Source organism: Pelophylax lessonae (assembly GCF_965119305.1).
Source record: "Pelophylax lessonae genome assembly, chromosome: 12".
NCBI lineage: Eukaryota > Metazoa > Chordata > Amphibia > Anura > Ranidae > Pelophylax > Pelophylax lessonae.
Window position 1 is genome coordinate 152,189,714 of NC_138779.1, and position 15,662 is coordinate 152,205,375.

The following is a 15,662-nucleotide window of genomic DNA, read 5'->3' on the forward strand; positions in this document are numbered from 1 at the left end:
CACATGCAGCACGATTTTCTTATTACTATTTTTTTTTTTTTTTTTTTAATTTCCCACTTTCAACTGTTTTAAGTTAAGATATTTAGTTCTTATGAATTTGTCCATTATTCAATATTTTCTAAATTGCTATTGAATTTTAATATACATTGAATTATTAGGAATAGGCATTGGTTGGTGTTTACAGGTCTGTCTCTGCTGCTTGCTGTGCATACTATTGGCTATGGCCTGGTTTCAGATGAAACTGGATATGACTCCAGGAAGGGACTTGTACACCAGTGGAAAGCACATCTACCAGCACTCCTGGGTTCACTGAGCGGGCGTGCGTCCCAGTGGTGTGTGAGACAACCTGGAAACCGGATTTGATGCCACAGGACTCCCGGAAGTGACGTGTATACTGTAGAACATCCACCTGCACTTCCGGGTCCAAGAGTATGCGTGCCAGCTATGTGAAAAGCAACCTGAAATGGCAGCACAAAAATTGCCTCTTCACTGGTCTTACCAAACAGGCATAAAATAGCAGTACCAGAGATACCTCTAATACTAACTACAGGAATATAGGAATTATCTTCAGAGGATAAGGTGGTGGGTACGCAGATAATGTCCTATGTCTTTTGGCTTAGATGCTTTTATAAATGTAATTTGATTGAGATGCACATGTGTATTTATATGTGTATATATGTAATATCATGTATGTAGTATGAAGCATTATACTATATGTTATGTAGTATTTGGTGCCACTTCTGTTACCTGCTCACAGAGGGTGAGTGTCAATCTGGGTGTCTCCTGGAGGGACACACACCCGCCCATGTTAATTGGGGGGGAAAGCTTACAAATTAGGGTGGTATGTACTGTGGGTCTATGCATATATAGATGCATGGAGGGTCATTTCCCCTTATGGCTTTGAGGAAGAAGGTTCTCCCTTGAAACGCATCAGCCAAGCAATCACAGATGCCACCTGGTCTCCTTGCCTCATTGAAACATTCCAGAAGTCCTGGAGGCGAATTGACATCAAATTGTTTTGACATGCCTGTATACATCATGCGTTTGAGTATTATGTGAGCTACTTTTTATCTTTTAATAAATGTTTATAATAGAAGTGCACTAGGTCGGTGTGCCTTTCTCTCCTTTCTTTTGTTTTCGTTGTCTTTCAGTATATTTGGATACCCATGGTCCTGAGTGGGCAGCAAGACCCTAGGCTTTGTCTATAAGGATTAGACACACCTTTTTCCTCAAGCATAACACCTATATGCAGGAGAGTTACTTTCTTGGTTTTTGTGTCTGTGTCAGATATAACTATTATTTAGCCCTCACCTGCACTACTTCTAGATTTAGAGACCCAGGGATTGTGATATGGTTTCGTCACAGGAAGTGTCAGTTTCCAGGCTACAGACAAAGGCCATGCATTAACCTGTGCCTCATGTTTGAACACATACAGAAATGTCTGACATCAGATTTATTATAGGCTGTACGTACTGGGCAACAGATGACACCATAAAACTACATAATCCCTGCACATCTTATGTAGGTGAAAGGTTTAGGTAGGAAGGTTTATAATGCCTCTAGAAAAATACTGAATTAACCCTGATTTTCATTAGCAGTTTCCTTTTTGTGGCCTGTGATGCAGAAGTATTTAGAATTTTCAGGAGGCCTACAACAGTGCTGCATATGGGCCTATAGGACAGGAGTTCATTAAAATTCCAACCAATAACTATTTTCCTAGTTGAGCATCACTAAGCTATAGTAATGGCGAGAAAAATATGCAATTATTATTGAGGATAGGTTGAAAGAAGTCTGATGGATGACAAATCTCTCATTATTTGTCATTCTTTATGAAAGATCTGCCCATGTAAGTGTAGTGTCATTATACATGAAAAAAGGCCTTTATTGTTTGACTAGTATATAGGTATATCCATATCCGCTTCCTGTTTTACCGTAGTTGCCAACATTTAAAAACATTTCCAGGAGACCTTTTTTGCTATGGGTTCAGTAAGCCACTGTAGGTGATTATTCATTAAAATAGGGCGTGGTCGTAAAAGGGGCATTTTGTTAACCTATTGTACAATTTCATTTTAAAATACTGCGTATAGGAAGCTTTTGCAAAATTAAGGATAGAAACAGAGCCAAGAAGACAATGTTCATTAATAAAATGATTTATGTATTTGTTTAACTAGCTGCAATTAATCAAACTATAAAATAATCGCGCTTCTTAATGTGATATACAGTAAGTTCAATTAAGGCACATATCGGCAATACATTTGACATACAACTTTTTAAACACCATGAAAGTGATAACATTCAATAAGCAAAACAATGTTTGTGTAAAATATAAAGTACATATAAAATCCAGAATGGTCCCAATGTGATTAACATCCACTGTGAGTAGATAGATGCAGTCCACACTAACTCTATTTACCCCTATTACAGGGAGTCAAATGCGCAAGAGGGATTATCCCCAAGGATTAAGGAGGAAGAGAGAAGAAGGCTCTCATAGTGTAGTAATTAAAAAAGATTTATTTATAACCAGTAATATTGCACTTACATGTAAGTAGCTAAAGATCAACATGTAAAGTAATGGGAAAGCTGGTTCGTGTTCAACTTGCGCTCCAACTACCAGAAATGACGTATCTCGAGAAACTCCACCCAACGCTGTTTCGTCAGCCAATGTCTGATGTCATCAGGGATCACGTGGTCGGATACGTGTATACACAATTCCAACCAACCTGGGCCAATCCAATCAAATCCTAAGCCATCCTCATTAGTTTTACAGATCGAATCATCAAATAATATTCTATACAAGTTATTGTAACATTAGATGGTCTTATTTTGTAATTACAGTATATAGAGAAATCAATTATAGTAAATGTAATAAAGTACCCTTATTTCTACTAGCCTCTATTGGCCATAAGAGGACACCGGGGACCTCTAGTGGCTACTATAAATATATACATAGAGACTATGTACTGATTTCTAAATTAGCCTCTTTTGGCGAAAAGAGGTTATGACAATAATTTTAATTTCAATAGTTTTTATTGAATATTTTCCATATAACAATTAACAGACAGACAAAAAAAAAAAAGAAAAATAGCAATGGTGAGTATACCATGGTACAGGGTATTTTTCCAGAACTATAACAACTGCCAAAGTGTAAAATCAGAACCAGAATCAAGTAAACAACATTTGAGTAATCAACAGGAGGGAACAAAATAATTACTTTGAGTCCACGTTGACCAGTCTTTGTGGAATTTCGGGCCTCTGAGGATAGAGAATGCGTATGCCTTTTCTAGAGAATATTGAACATTAATCTGTCTAATAACCTCCAAGTGTGATGGAGCAATGGATTGTTTCCAATAACGTGCTATAATGGTTCTAGCCGCTATCAGCACATGTACTACGACCGTTCTCATTTGGTGCGGTATTAGGTCAATTCCCAGGTTAAAAAGGGCCAAGGCAGGATTAGGTTGCGTCAATATACCAGTAACAGTAGAGATAATCTCAAATACCTTTCCCCAAAAGCTGGTCAAGCCTTTACACATCCAAAAAATATGGAGAATGGTACCAACTTGGTCACAATTTCTCCAGCATAAGGGACTCTGAGATTCATATATTTTAGACAAGCGGTATGGTGTTAAATACCAGCGGGTAAGGACCTTTTGTGCCTGTTCCCAGTGGGAAACACACTGAGTTGGCTTGTAAGATGTTCGGACAGCCAGTTTCCACTGTGCTTCTGTGGGGGTTATCTTAAGGTCTTTTTCCCATGCGATCATGTGCGGTGTTTTGCGGAACGTGGTTTTTTGTCCAAAGGAGTTATAAAACATGGAGATGCCTTTCGTATGGTGTAAGGGATTGGAGAGGAATTGCCATATTGATGAAGGTAGGTGCAACTTGGGTGGGGGAGATTTACGGAGGAAACTGGAAATGCTATTATAAGGAAAGATGGCCTGCGGAAATAGTTGGAATTCTTGTTGTAGGGCCGTAAATGGTTTGATCGTGTCTCCTTGGCACAGCTGTGCTACTTTGTATATGCCTGCTGAGGTGAATTTGGAGATGTTGACACAGGGGAGGAGGGTTTTAGGGACTGTGATTGGTACTTGAGCTGGGATGGTTAACGTTGATCGGGGAAGTTGGGTAAGGAGATGCCTCCATGAAATCAATGTCGCTTGGGTAGGTAAGGGAAGAGAGTGTAGGGGGATCTGCCTCCAATTGTCTGCAAATATCAGGGTGCCGAGGTCCTCCACTTTAGATAGTGTGGATTCAATAGGGATCCACGGGAGATTGAGGTGATTTGAGAACCAGTGTTGTAGCGGTGCCAAGCGAGATGCGTGATAATAGTCAAGAATGTCAGGGATACCAATGCCACCCACCGATTTATGCCTCACCATGTGTGCATATTCACATCTCGCGCTTTTTTTTTGCCAAATAAATGTGCGCAAGAGTCTCTCAAGGGACGTGATGTATTTACGGGGTATTGGTGCTGGAAGGGTACGAAATATGTAAAGAATTTTGGGGAGACAAACCATTTTGAATGCAGCAATTCTGCCAGTCCACGACAGCTCAGTAGATTTGAGCTTGGCGATGTCCTTGGATATATCCGAAACAAGGGGTGTTATATTGGAGGCAACTAGGCCGGCAGTGGGAAAGGTTAGGTTGATTCCTAGGTAGTGTAAGGGTGAAGATGACCATGTGTATGGTAAAGCGGATTTTAAGTGGGAACTGGTGGTCTTGTTTAAGCCCATGTTTAGGATTTGCTGAAATTTACTTTGTAGTACGAAATACCACTAAAGGTTTGTAGAATGTCATGGGCTGCGGGGAGTGAGATGACCGGGTTAGTGAGACTGAGAATTACGTCGTCTACAAACAGCGTGATAACATGGTGTGACCGAGGAAATTTAAAGCCAGAGATCAGAGGATGTTGTCTGAGAGATGCTGCTAGGGGTTCAATTAATAGATTAAACATGAGGGGCGACAAAGGACATCCCTGGCGGGTACCATTTGTTATAGGAAAGGGTTTGGAGAGGATCCCGGCTGACAATACTTTGGCCGATGGGGAGGAGTAGAGGGTAAGTATAGCAGATAGAATCAGACCAGAGAAGCCAAATCTTTGCAATACTGCTTTCATGTACCCCCAGTGGACGCGGTCAAACGCCTTCTCTGCATCTATAGACAGAAGCAGAGAAGGCGTTTTAGTACGTTCCGCATGGTGGATCAAGTTTACCACTCTCCTAGTGGCGTCTGGGGCTTGTCCGCCCTTGATAAAGCCCATCTGATCTTCTGCTATCAACGTGGGGAGAACTAAGGCTAATTTGTTTGCAATGAGTTTGGCGAATACTTTGACGTCGTTATGACAATAATTTATCCTCATATTAGCCACATAAGAAGGACCTCTAGTGGCCACTGATAACACATCCTGTACAATTTACATATAATGTCTTGGAGTTGATAGAAATAACCCAGACTGTAAAATATAATATGCCATCAAAAATTTAATTAAAAATCTGAAATAAAACAATTCAAATTTATTTCTATATTCAAACCTGCAGGACAAAGTATCGAGGTTGAATATCCACTTGGTTTCATTTGTCGAAGTAGCTTGGGTCATGTTATTTCCCTTCCAATGATTCTCTATCTATCCCACAAAATTAGAATAAACTAGGATCTCTGTCATGATATAATCTGAAATGGTTTGATAGACTATGTTTTGGGAACCTTTTTTTGATGATCTTTATTTGTTCATCAATTCTTACTCTCAATTTTCTTGTCGTACGACCTACATATTGTAACCCACAAAGGCAACTCACAAAGGTTACATGAGTGGTCTGGCAGGTTAAACATTTCTTTATTTTTATCTCTCTACCCAAATTATTTAATTTGAACATATTTTGTTTTATTTTCTTTTATAGCCCTACACCCCACACATCTACCACAACAGAAAAAAACAGTTTGGTCCAGAAATGTAACCAGTTTTTTAAAAAGTTTTTTTTTTTTTTCTTTTGGCAGGGTCCCTCCTGGCAAGGCCCGAAGAGATCTCCCCCTATTGGCAATAAAGGGATAATAATCACTGGCAACAGGAAGAGACAGTTTGGAAACCCAGAGAACCTCCAAGAAATTTAGGAGAGGATGTAGAGAGGGAGAAAGAACCAAAAGGAAAAAAGAACAATCGGGCGAGGAATATTTAATCTCAGTGATTTAGAATTTACTGCCAATGAACTAAGAGCCTTGGAACTAGGTTTAAAATTCACCCCGGTAAAGTATTAAATAAATGTAAGGCATACATAGATACAGAAAAGTTTATGAGAAAGTTAAACATAAAAAAATAGCTGAATAACCAACTATTGAAAATGGCAATATTCCAGTTTTTAAAAATAGCGGTCTAAGAAATAGACATACTTTAACCCAAAAAAATCATTCAATAAATTTCTAGAAGTTTTTATGTCTATGGTAGAAGAGGATACTAGAATACAGTAAAACCTTGGATTGTGAGCATTATTCGTTCCAGAAACATAGTTACATAGTTACATAGTTAGTGAGGTTGAAAAAAGACATCAGCCCATCCAGTTCAACCTATGATGTGTGTGTGTGTTTGCTTTTAACCGTACATTGTATACCCCTGTATGTTGTGGTCTCTAAGGTGCCCATCTAATAGTTTTTTGAAACTATCAATGCTCCCTGCTGATACGACTGCTTGTGGAAGAGAATTCCACATCCTTACCGCTCCTACAGTGAAGAACCCCCTGCGCACTTGTAACATGCTTGTAATCCAAAGCACTTGTGTATCAAAGTGAATTTCCCCATAAGAAATAAAGGAAACTCAGATGATTTGTTTCACAACAATTTATTCATATAAAAAATAACTACGGCAATACAAAATACAGTATAAAGTGTAATGTAGCACTTAGAGGCATCAAAACAAAACAAACAAAAAGAGCAATGCCATCAAAGTGTAGAAGGATTACAATTTTAATGTAAAATAAAGTGGAATGACATTTACAATGTTAAAAGCACTATTCGGCTGTAATGTACCTGAAGATGGAGCTTGATGTGGAGAAGAAGGTGATCTTACACCTTTGTTCTGGTACCCCTGATAAAGTAAACAGGAGGCGAGGAAGCCTGAAGTGGCATGAGTGCCTAGAAGTTCAAATGGTGAAGGCTGAAAATGAGAGGTCTGTGTGTACTTGGATGCAGGCTGGATTGTGATGCAGGACAGCAGAGACTTGGCAGGCGGCAGGTACTTGGCAGGCTGGCTGGTCACAGGCAGCAGGTGCTTGACAGGCTGGCAGATAGCAGACAGCAGCTACTTGGCAGGCTGGCAGGTAGCAGACAGCAGGTAAAAGTATGGCTGGACACAGAGCAGGGTAGGCAAGCCGGGTCAGTCAGTAGCAGGCACGTCAGGAACAGAGCAGTAGGCAGGTTCAGGCTGGAGTTGGCAACAGCAAACAGACAGACAGACGGATCAAGCAGAGACATGGTCGAAGAGCAAGCCAGGTGTCGGTTCAGGTAGAGTACAAGAGTAGTCAGACGGATCAGAATTAGTGATAAGCGGAAAACCCCCTGTTCGGTTTGCACCAGAACACCGCAAATGGAGGAAAAGCTAGTTTGAATAATCAAACTCTATTGAAGTCTATGGGACTCAAATGTCAAAAATCAAAAGTCCCAATTTTAAAGGCTTAAATGCAAGTTATTGCCAAAAAAAGTGTATGGGGGTCCGGGTACTGATATGTACCAATGCTAATTTTTTTCTTAAAAATGATCGGTTTTAAAGAAGTGATTTTAATGATGCTTAAAGTGAAAAAATAAAAATTCCTTTATATATCATGCTTGGGGGGTCCCCTAATGTGCCTGAAAAGTGGCGCATTTGTATGATGTATAGATCTTGCTACAGCAATACTGACATTTCTAAAGGAAAAAATGTCATTTAAACTTGCTCGCCGCTGTAATGTATAGTCGGCTCCCTGCAATACAAATAAAAAAAAAGAGAAAAAACTGCATAGGGTCCCCCCCCAGTCCCTTCGGGTCTGGTATGGATTAGGATCTGGTACGCCAAAATTATAAAAAAAAACAAAAAAAAACGCACAGGACGCATGATCGAGCCCTGTTGTTAAAAATTCCATACACATTTGAAATCACATGTGCTTGTCATACAGGTGCAGAAAAATTGGGCCTTGGGTGTTGGTGGTGCCTGAACAGCTCAACCCCTGGCAGTTACTCTTGCTAGGCGCAGAAACAGGCACTGCTGTGAAAAATTCCATACCAATTTAAAATCACATGTACTTGTCATACAGGTGCAGAAAAATTAGGCCTTGGGTTTGGTATGCCTGAACACTGCAACCCCTCGCAGTTACTCTTGCTGGGCGCAGGAATGAGCCCTGCTGTAAAAAAATAGGTACAACATTGAAATTGCATGCACCTGTCATACAGGAGCAGAAAAATTAGGCCTTGGGTGTTGATAGTGCCCTAAAGCAAAAACATTGTCGGAAGCTAGCATTATGAAGATTGAGGAATAAGATAGGCAGCATATGCAGTCTTCAAGGAAAGGCAGACCCCCTAGCAAATTGAATCAGTTACATCAGCATCAGGGGCTTGATAGCTGCTGTTGATCCAGGACTGATTCATTTTAATAAAAGTCAGCTGGGCAACGGAGTCTGTGGACAGACGCACTCTTTTGTCCATCACAAAACCCCCAGCAGCACTGAATGTCCATTCCCTCCTCCCTCTTCTCCCCCCTCCTCCTTCTCCTTCTTCCCCACCCCTTCTCCTTCTCCCCCCTGGTAGCAGTGATTGAAAGGGTAGGGGAATACATGGGCAGGGCAAAGGGGGCAGATCCAAGGGGGCGGCAAAATTAGGTTTTGCCTAGGGCGTCAAAAATCCTTGCACCGGCCCTGTCTCTACCCAATTTCTAACTTTACTGCCTAGGCTCAACAATATCTACATGAGCTCCCACAGCTCAAGGGCTAATCCCTCAAGGCTCCTGTCCGAAATGGAGGGGGGGGGGATATTCGGGGATGACAGTATGCTCCTAAGCAGCCAGCTGCGCCCGACAGTATGCACTCAAGCTGTCCGTCGCTTGATGGCAAAGCCCCAACCCAATACTTCTGACACCAGCTAAAGGGTACTACACCTGATATATAACAAGTTAATGGTATATATCCAGGATTCCCTTATATATTACTTCTATTTTAGCTAAAAGATTGTCCTGGATCTGTAACGAGTTAACTGTATCTATCTGCCTAAAAGATTTATCTCTTTCTATGTAATTTATACTAACTTATGCTGGCATATCCTTTTATTCCACATGTTCAGATTTCAGGGTCCTGTAAGCAATATACCCACACACCGAAGCATAGTGAACAATTACTTGCTGCTCCTACCTCAGAGGCATCAACCTCAACTATGTACTGGAGATCAGGGTTTGGATGCTGAAGAATTAGAGCCTTGCTGAACATACCCTTTAAAAGCTGGAAAGCTAATTCTGCTTTTGCAGTTTGCAATTGGTGCCTTTCCTAGTCATAGCAGTAAGGGGGGCAGCTATAACCCTTGATGAAGTGCCTGTAGTATTTTGCGAACCCTAGAAAGCTTTGGAGTCCCTTCAAAGTGGTTGGTTGGGGCCATTGCAAGACAGCAGAGAGTTTCTGTGGGTCCATTTGGAAACCAACACTATTTATGATGTATTAAAGAAAAGATGTCTGGTTGTGATGAAAACTGCACTTCTCAATCTTTGCATAAAGGTGGTTTTCTCTCAGTCGCTGCAATACTTGTCTTACATGTGAGCAATCCTCTAGGTGAGTCTTAGAAAAAATTAAAATATCATCCAGGTAGATTATCACAAAACTGTTGCTGAAGTCATAAAAAATGTCATTCATGAAAGACAGCAAGGGCGTTAAGAGTCCAAATGGCATAACCAGATAATCATAGTGCCAATTGAGGGTGTTGAAAGTTGTCTTCCACTCATCTTCCTCTCTAATTCGAACCAGATTATAAGCCCCTCTGAGGTCAAGCTTAGTGAAGATAACGGCTCCCTTAAGCACATCAAATAATTATCTTCCTGTTTTGCAGGAAGGTGCTAAGCTACTAACTCCAACAAGTAGGAGTTGGCAGTGCCCATAGCAAACTTCTCCCTTTACCTATCACAGAAAAGTACAAAAGTCTGAGGATCCTTGTAAGAAATCTGTAACTTGTACAGATAAACCTGCTCTATACAGATGATACTGGTTTCAAGATGCATACAATGATGTCAGTATGGCAGGTTCAGCCTGATCAAATTCATGGAAGAGAAAAACGGTTGGGAGCCATCTAACCCGATTCACAGAGAAGAACTTCAGCATGTTGTAGTATGGTTAAGTAGTGGTTTTACCTTTTTACACAGTTTCATGCCCACTTTTTCCTATGACATTTCATAGAGTGCAAAATGTTTTTTATGTCATGACATACATTTGATTCCTGCCCCTTTTTTACAGGTGGAGGTATGTAATGAGTCCAGTGACTGTCCAGAGAACCAGTATTGTCACTCTACCTCCCTGTCTAGTGAATGCCGGCAATGTAAACAAAATGAATTGGTGAGGAGTCTATTCAATTTTATTTTATTAAAATTAAAAAATAAAAATAATATACATGCATTTTGTATGTGTTCATTGTATTTACAGACATAATGCATTAAACTAATCTGGTACCCCACAAAGAGTTTAAATAGAACTATGGGCAAGTAGCTTGAAATACATTCAGTATGTGTTATGTTTTACCTGCGAAAAGTTATGTGATTCTAGTTGGTCACACTTGGGAGTCAGTCACCCCCTACCAGACAGCATAGTAAGGTTCTTGATTTAATTTTTCTATCCTTTAGTTAAAGGAGTACCACTTGTACTCCAACCGTGACAAGACAGAATTCTAAAGGGGCAGGATGAGGTCATCCATATGTTCTCTGTGTAGGGGGAAGGCTCTGAATTAATACAACTCCATAATGAAGGCAGCAGAAAACTGCAGTAGCACTGTACTGGTTCTCAAGTTCCATTCATGGAGTTGAAGTAACAACTAAGTGTGGGTAACTCTGCTGTTGAATAAGCAGGATCTCTATAAGCAGCCATGTAATACCTAGGTAATTACAAAGTTATCACCAAATAAACAGACCTATGTGGTAGTAAAGCATAACTCTGTGTGCACTTTGTGATAACAGTTGGGACGATCCCCCAGCTTATACCGTATCTGCCTATTCATGTCACGATTTCATAAATGCATGTATTTGTTCCTTTCCCTGTCTATCTAGGTCATATTATTTGTTGTTTTTTTTTGTTTTTTGGGTTTTTTTTCTGCACTGCATTTTTTGTTTCTTTTCTTGTATTCAAAAAATCTTAAATAATAGTAAAAAAAAAAAAGGGAAAGAGTTGTGCACTTACTCATTTGTAATCCAGTATGGCCCAGTCACATGATTCAGCAGCTTTGGCTCCCCCTTCTAGGGGAGTGCCCAACAACAGCTGTGATTTCCTGATGCTGTGACATCACCCATAGGCTCCCATAGCCCAGCCGTTGCTGGCTCGCTCTCCTCTCCCCTGCAGCAGCTGCTCTCTGACACAAGGAAGTAGGATGGAAAAATGTTAAGAAAATTTTGAGTTAGGCTTTACTGCCATTTTAAATCCTTTGCTCTTTTGTTTAGATATTCTTTAATCATGTCAACTCTCATACATTTATACTCTTTCTGGACCAGAGCAATTTTTACATTTTCACAATGGGCCTGCTTATTTGAGGATAACTTTGTAATTTAATCTTTTCAGGGGAATGGGCACAAATACACAGAAAAATATTTTGTATAAAAATTAGTTACAAAATGTTATTTAATTACAAAAATTTTAGATCAAAAGCATACTGTACAGTCATATAATGTCATTCATTGCGTATGTTATTCAATATGTCTTGCCTATTAAGGCTTCTTCAGAAAAAGGAGTGGTGAATTGATACTACTGGCATAATAAACAGAAAGCAAAACAATATCACGCAAACATTGTTATATCCACATAATTTGTTTACTATACCGGTCTGACAATAAAGACTGCGTCCACCCATCGGAAAATAGTCTCCCAAAAAAAGAGGATCCCCACCTTTTAATGATAAAGAGGCAAGAATTATTGTAAGGAATGTAGATGAGATGTGTCTATCCATGGGATAGTACAAAGGAGTAATAATAGTACTATAAAATAAAGGAGACAGACACCACTTTAATTAAATGGTCATATTATGGCCACGGTGTTTATTATGGGGTAACCCAGTTAAACATATAAGAGTAACACTATTAAACTTCAAATGTCAGCATAACTTAAATCCTCATTGCCTTCAAATGACCAAATACAGTAAAAACAATATTGCTGTCCATCCAGACTCACTGGATGACTAACCCCACCAGCTGAAGCCAAGTAAACACTTGGCTGAGGCCCCTCAAACACTGTGGCTTGATCAATAATGTTCTGTAAACCCAGATTGAATATATTCAAACCTATGTTAGATAAATGAATTAAGTCAGATCGATAAAGACCTGGAAGAAACCCTTCTAAATCTAAGTGACGGTAAGAAAAAACATTTAAACTAGCTAAACAATTTTATAACATAATTTTTTTAACATACATTTTATATCTGACACTATCCCAACGGTCCAATCTCATAACCTCTTCCAGAGAAAAACCAAGAGCGCTAGCAACCATGGCTGCCCCTATTATAAATGAATGGGAGGAAAATTGGAAGCCAGAAAAGCCCTAAATGCTTGAGGCAAGATGAGAATACCTCAGAAAACTGATATCTGGTAAGAGGGGAAAAATCTGAATGAATGAATAAAGACCCCTGAAAAGATGGCCTAATAGAAAAATAACTCAAAATATTGAAAACAGGGCAGATGTTGCTTAAGGGAGATTTGTGCAGAATAATATGGTGACCCTTTCCAGCCTGATCAGTTTTTGACTTGCGAATTAGAATTTTAACACAACTATCACAAATGAAGACATCGTCATGAAGCAGAAGAGAGCTGGAAGACCTATTGGGAGCAGAAAACTCACCAAACCTTAAAGCGACAAAGAAGACCACTGAAAAGGCAGCTCTAAACAAGCAAACTTAAAAAGAAGAAAAACAGATAGATTTCAATGAAGATATTAAGCTAGCTAATAACTCAATTGAATTAGGTCTCCTGCCATCCTTGACTGGATGAAAATGTTTAAAACCTTTCAGAATTTGACGAACTTGAAAGAATGATAATATGGCTGCAAGGCCAGAAAATCTAAGAAAAAAACTAACCCCGGAAAGAATCCTGTGAATAGAGGATACACTCAGATCAGACTTCATTAAATAAGACAGAAATGACAGGGCTGTATAAGAATTAACAATGGTAACATCAATATTATTGTTAGTGTAAAAGATACACCATCTTGACCAGGCCTGTAGATAGTCTTCCCAAGTTCTTGATGAGACTGCGTTTTTTTAAATTGGTAGAGATCAGTCCCAGATCAAGCCCCAGAGGGAATCTGGGCATTGGAATCCCACCGTGTCCGTGTCTGGTACCAACTCCCGGAACCTGGAAAACTGCAAATGAGATAACGAGTCCTCAATATTATTAGTCACACCAGATATGTTTAGCTTTTAACCATATATTAAACTTCATGCAGTGTAAGACTAGGAAATGAAGAAGCTTGACAACTTATTCTGATCTGGAAGACAAACAGTTTATGGCAAAAAAAAAAAACCTTTGTTGTCCGTATAGATAAAAACTCTATAGTTCTGAAATATGTTATGCCAAATAACCACTGATAGCCCCACAGGGAACAATTCCAAAAGGACTAAATTATGAGAAATTTCAGGAATTTTCCATGAATGATGCCACTTTGCCACACACCAATGACCCAATAAGAAGGCACCAAAACCTATAGAGCCTGATGGATTGGTGAACAGACCTAGATCATAATCCTCAATAAAACCTTGTCGCCAGATTGTAGAACCATTAAAACCAATCAAAAATTCCTCCCAAACCCCAAAGGCATTTTTAATGGCTCTAGAAATGCTGACATGACAATAAAGGTGTTTATGGCCCTTAGTAGCCATAGCTTATTTCCTTGAAAAAACTCTGGCAACTGGGATAACCCATGCAGCGAAGGCAAAAAGGCCAAGTAACGACTGCAGTTCCTTAAGAAAAACTTTACGTTTGGACAAGAAAAGGGATATTAAGGGTTTAATTGCTGGCTAATTTGGCAGGAGTTAAGCGAAATTCCATGGCCACAGAATCAATAATGATGCCCAGGAACTCAATATTTGTTGATGGAAAATCAGTTTTTTCCTGTGCCAAAGGGATGCCAGAAGAATCACACATGTTGAAGAAGCAGTTTAAAGCCTCTGAACATATAGGAGAATTGGAAGGACCTTTAAACAAAAAATGACAGGTAATGAATATAACCAGCCTCTTGGAAGAATATTGTTAAAACCCGTTCCAGAAATTAGGAAAATGCCTCAAAATAGAAGCAGGATAATAAAAAACCCCTCGGCATGCATTTATCATAAAAGAAAAATGTGTTCAAACGAAAACCAAGGGAACTGAAGCCTTGTGGGTGAACGGGTGGGAGACAGAAAGCCGATTTAACATCGGCTTTCACCATAGGAGAACCCTTACCAAAACGTCTCTGAAGAGCTAAGGCCTCATCAAAAGATGCATAACAAACTGAAGCCTCAAAATCAGGGACTTCATCATTAAGCAATTTGAAGAAAAAATTGAAGGATGGCGCTCAAGTGTATTAATAACTGACAATTAACCCCAAAAGAGACATAGATAAATAGTCCAATAAAAGTTTATTCTATGGATCCACAATGAAGAAGCAATATGTATTAAAATAAATCCTCCTACCAGTCCATGAAGCCTCTGTGTGTCACCGCTGCCTCAGCAAGAATCCCTGATGTCAGTCCCAGGGGAGGGAGAAAGCTGGCAGGTGGAAAGAAAAAGCAGCGTAGGTCAGTGGAGAAGAGGAGCGGGTCCCAGCGGAGGTGGGGGCTCACACGGTCCGGTGTGCGGCCGCTTCCTGGACCGGAGCCCACGCTGTACTTCACTAATGCCTGCTGTAAGCGCTGAGGGATCGCACACTGATGACGTCACCGCTGTCGGCCGGATGTATGTCCGCGGCCGGCGGGGGAATCACCTGGAGGCCGGGGAAGCTGGAGGAAGGTGTTCGCTCGCTTCTACAGAGCGAACATGTCGTTGTGGCAATCGGGAGGCTCTGTAAAGAATCATGCTTCTTTCATGCATGATTCAGTTATAATTGATTTAGGTTGAATCAGAGGATTAGATAAAGCGGGCTGCAAAGTAAAAGAAGAAGGGTCCTTAATTAAAGGAGCTGAACTAATTGAATGAGCAGAGCGAAGGTTAGTATTTAAAGGCACATCAGTAAGAAAAGAATTACCTATTTATCTGACAGACATTGCTCCAAACTGAACCAACATCTTGTGAAACAGAATTAAGCAAAGAACCAATATTGTGATTCTGCAAAGCACCAAAGCACCATTGTGCCCCTTGAAAAGCACCAAGTGACTGTGCACCCTGTGTGGCACTAACAAGTAGTGCATTATTCATATCAGACTTTGTTTGTACATTCTGTGAAATGCCGTCAGGCTGTGTATCTATTAATGCACCAATTAATTGTGCTCCCTGAATGGTACCA

General features: G+C 40.0%; 1 protein-coding gene across 1 annotated transcript in view; it reads left to right on the forward strand.

Annotated features, from left to right (window-relative positions):
- LOC309568688 (dickkopf-related protein 3-like) overlaps positions 1 to 15,662 on the forward strand; it is an 82,698-nt gene that overhangs the window by 25,836 nt on the left and 41,200 nt on the right. Inside the window, exon 2 of the mRNA XM_082274428.1 lies at positions 10,449 to 10,547. Within this exon, the coding sequence (XP_082130554.1) occupies positions 10,449 to 10,547 (99 nt within the window). The remainder of the gene's footprint in view (positions 1 to 10,448; positions 10,548 to 15,662) is intronic.